Below are 3,662 nucleotides of genomic sequence, written 5' to 3'. Positions count from 1 at the left end.
AACCAACAACCTTCTAATTGGCAACTGCTCTACCACTGAGCCACAGCACCCATAACTGCACAATTGAACGTCTGGACACATAGACGTGAATTAGATTAGATTATAGATTAGATCAGACTTTATTCATCCCACAGCGGGGAAATCTCCTTGTTACAGCAGCAGCATTTTCTACAATAAGAGCAAAAACCAAAAAAATACACAAGTAAACACACAAACAAGCAAAACAGCAGACAGTGAGCAGCAGGTACGGCTGAATGTAAAGTGACGTCAAATAAAAGGTTTCATAAAGTGCGGTTGCCGTGGTACAGAAAAACAATAAGCCTCTCAGGGCTCGGTGTAAGTGTGTGACGTTAAATTAAGTTGAATGTGTAATTAAAATAGTTTGGCAAAAGTAGGCAACCATGAATAATATCGAAAGAGTAAAAAATGTATAAATACAGATAGTAAAGATATATCTACAGTGTGTGGAGTAGATGAAACACAGGAAGAGAAACCACAACATCATCAGGTGGTGCAGGTGTTGCAGAGTCTGATGAAGGACCTGATTTCTGCTGATTTCCGTCTTCTCATCTGAATTCAACCAATCAGAGAGCTTGATGTTGACCCCTGTCTCTGTCTCTGTGTCCAGGCAAAGCGGGCGAGCCGGTCTACTCTCCGGGTCACGGCGGCTCTCGGACCACGTCGCCTGTCGCGCTGCCGCGACTTCGCAGCCACAACGCGGTGACGGTACCAACGCACGCCTTTTTACTTTATTGTCAAGTCACTGTATCCGTGTTGTTTGGTTCGTAAACCCCGGTTGTAAATAGGGTGTGGGGGTGGGAGAGCTGAAAACCTTTCCTACAGTATTATAAAATGGTTTTGTTTTGATGCAAATCTTTGGTCTGAACTGGGCTTAATGTGAGAGAGGAGTCAGCTGTTGACAACACAAACACACACACACATAATGATCATCAAACTAGTGGCAGCTTAATTTAATAGTTGACAACTGATCGATTCAACTCTGCAGCTTTAGTGCAGACTAAATATTGTAAATGACTGTCACAGTCTTAGCCTTGTTTACTCGGTCTTTGTTGGGGGTGTGGTGCCTTGCTCATGGGATACCAGTCTACCCTCTGTACTTGGTCCGCACAAGGGACTTGAACCCTTGACCCATAGCTACGGCTGCCCCAGAGTAGCAGCAGTAGTAGTAGTGGTGTGGGTGGGTGTAGCCTGTAGGAGCAGTTCCCTGGAACAGTCAGCTGTAGCCACGCGGCTAATAATAGCCCTCTGCTCCGGGATGCTTTAAACAGCTGATTGGTTTATAATGATGTGTGTCAAGGAAAACACACACACACACACACACACACACACCCACACACACACACACACACACACACCACACAACACACACACACACACACACATACACAACAACACAAACCGACACATACACAACTAATGGATGAAGGAAACTCTATTGCCTTCCAAAGGGACTATTAGCATTAGCTCGGTTTCCCGTAAGATTATAGGTCCGCGCTCTTTTATTTATTATTATTTATTAACTTCCCGAAAAGATCATCACTTAGCAATGAACATGTTATGGAGCAAGGTGGCTCTCAACCCTGAGATATCTGTAGTTTTAACAGCAGTAGTTGTGGTACAATAGTACTATTAGGCTTACTAGTAGTGGTAACATTTTCTGTATCAACAGCGGTATGGAATATTTTAATTTATGATTATTTCCTTGACAATAAAGCTCCCAAATGTCGCGTGTGCGGTTTGGCTTGACCAACTGCCACTTTGCTTGTTTGAAAGCCATGATGTCTCTCTCCCATGGGGGGGGGGGGGGGTGGGGTGGCAAAATTCTCTGGGTGGACAAGCAGAGAAGGTGAAAACGTAAAAGGTAGTGGGACCTGTCCTGTATTGACCTCAATAAGGGGACCAAGCCATCTGAGCTTTCCATTGTCTCAAAGGCAGAGTAGGATGTACCCTGGGCGTCATTTTACACCCGATCACCATTTCTAGCCACTTTTCTACAATGTTTAGAAAAGGTTTGTCTTGTCGCAAATCTTTGGTCTGTAACTGGCTGAGCTAAGAGACACACCAACACACCACACACCCCACACACACACACACACACACCACCCACACACACACACACACACACCACACACACACCACCTGGCGGTTGTGTGTTGTTGTTACAGTTGCAATATCTCCTGACTACATTCTGTATGATTTGCTACCTTAATTCCCTCTATTGCCCGGATACAAGAAACACAACACACACACCACACACACACACACACACACACACACACACATCACACACACACCCACACACGTGAGCCGCCAACAGGTAGGTCTTGAACCTCTCTGTGTGTGTGTGTGTGTGTGTGGTGTGTGTGTGTGTTTGTGTGTGTGTGTGTGTGCCTGTGTGTGTGTGGCGCGCGCCCAAATGCCCGTGTTTTGTTTGAAAGGACCCAGGTGTGCTGGTGCACCACAGCAACAGGGGAGGACCTCATGAGCGAGAGACAAAGAGAAAGAATGAGGAGAAGAGAGAGTATGAGAGGGGACAGCTGTCTCTTTGATATTTGTAATCAGACACTGGAGTTCTTCATCGATGGGGACTACAAGTTTCATTTGTGGACAGTAATCTCACACACACACACACACACCACACTAACCACACAACACACCAACGAACACAACACACGCCACCAGAACCACCATCACACACATCACACACACACACACAACAAAGCAAACATCACACACATACTGTACACATACATACACACATACATACTGTACACACACAACATACATACACACATACTGTACATACATACATACTGTACATACATACATACTGTACACACACAACATACATACACACTTACACACACACACAACATACATACACACACACATACATACATACACACACACATATACATACTTACATACACACACACACACACACACACACTGTACATACACACACTCATACATACACACACTCATACATACATACATTTATTCAGCCTCCATTCAAGGGAGAGTCTCCTATGTTGGCTCATGTTGTCTTTTATCATCCCTAAAGATATGTGGTGCATAAAACTGAACGCTGCTTCTTCTCCTTGTGTAGTTCCGACTCTGGGGACAGGAAGCAGGTTTGTCCCAGACCACCTGAAAAGGTCTGGATGCCTTACAATATAACGAATGTAGTTTGGCTCACTTTCAATATCTCAGCCTGGTCCAATGCTCTCACTATCAAACACAAGACAAAACCTGCACAAATAATAAATCAGGCCATTATGAAGATAACTGGCTCCCCCAAACGCCCGTAATAGAACTTCACACCTGGTCAGTACTCAGGAAAGCCACTATAATCACACAGGATCCCCCCCCCCCCCAAATCCTATCAGTTACTGCAATCAGGTCAACGCTACAGAGTCCCATGTGCCCAGGGAAAACTAATACACTGTATTATAGCTTGTACATTGTATTTATCAACGGGATTTGAAGAGTTATATCGGTTTTACTGCTTTTTATATTTGTATTGTCGACTGTAATCTTCTTATTGTTATTTTTTAGGGAGGCAATTTTAAGATCTGTCCAGGGACAACGGATGAAAAATAGCCTTTTGGGTAACTCTGGTGCATTTACAGCAATGTTAA

The 3,662-nt window shown here is 44.2% G+C and overlaps 2 protein-coding genes across 20 annotated transcripts in view; one reads left to right on the top strand and one right to left on the bottom strand.

Annotated features, from left to right (window-relative positions):
* The window catches only part of nrcama (neuronal cell adhesion molecule a), a 1,100,153-nt gene that overhangs the window by 745,014 nt on the left and 351,477 nt on the right, over positions 1 to 3,662 (bottom strand). The gene's annotated exons all lie outside the window — the stretch shown is intronic.
* Positions 1 to 3,662, top strand: part of dyrk2 (dual-specificity tyrosine-(Y)-phosphorylation regulated kinase 2) — a 28,098-nt gene that overhangs the window by 15,695 nt on the left and 8,741 nt on the right. For 3 of the 5 annotated variants that reach the window (XM_032505081.1, XM_032505080.1, XM_032505083.1), the window contains one exon: positions 629 to 726. The exons of the other annotated variants lie outside the window; for them this stretch is intronic. In XM_032505081.1, coding sequence (XP_032360972.1) covers positions 629 to 726 — 98 coding nt within the window. The remainder of the gene's footprint in view (positions 1 to 628; positions 727 to 3,662) is intronic. 5 annotated transcript variants of the gene reach the window in all.

This window comes from Etheostoma spectabile, chromosome 23 (assembly GCF_008692095.1).
Source record: "Etheostoma spectabile isolate EspeVRDwgs_2016 chromosome 23, UIUC_Espe_1.0, whole genome shotgun sequence".
Classification (NCBI taxonomy): Eukaryota; Metazoa; Chordata; class Actinopteri; order Perciformes; family Percidae; genus Etheostoma; species Etheostoma spectabile.
Note: the sequence above shows the minus strand (reverse complement) of the source record. Positions and strands in the feature narration are given on the sequence as shown.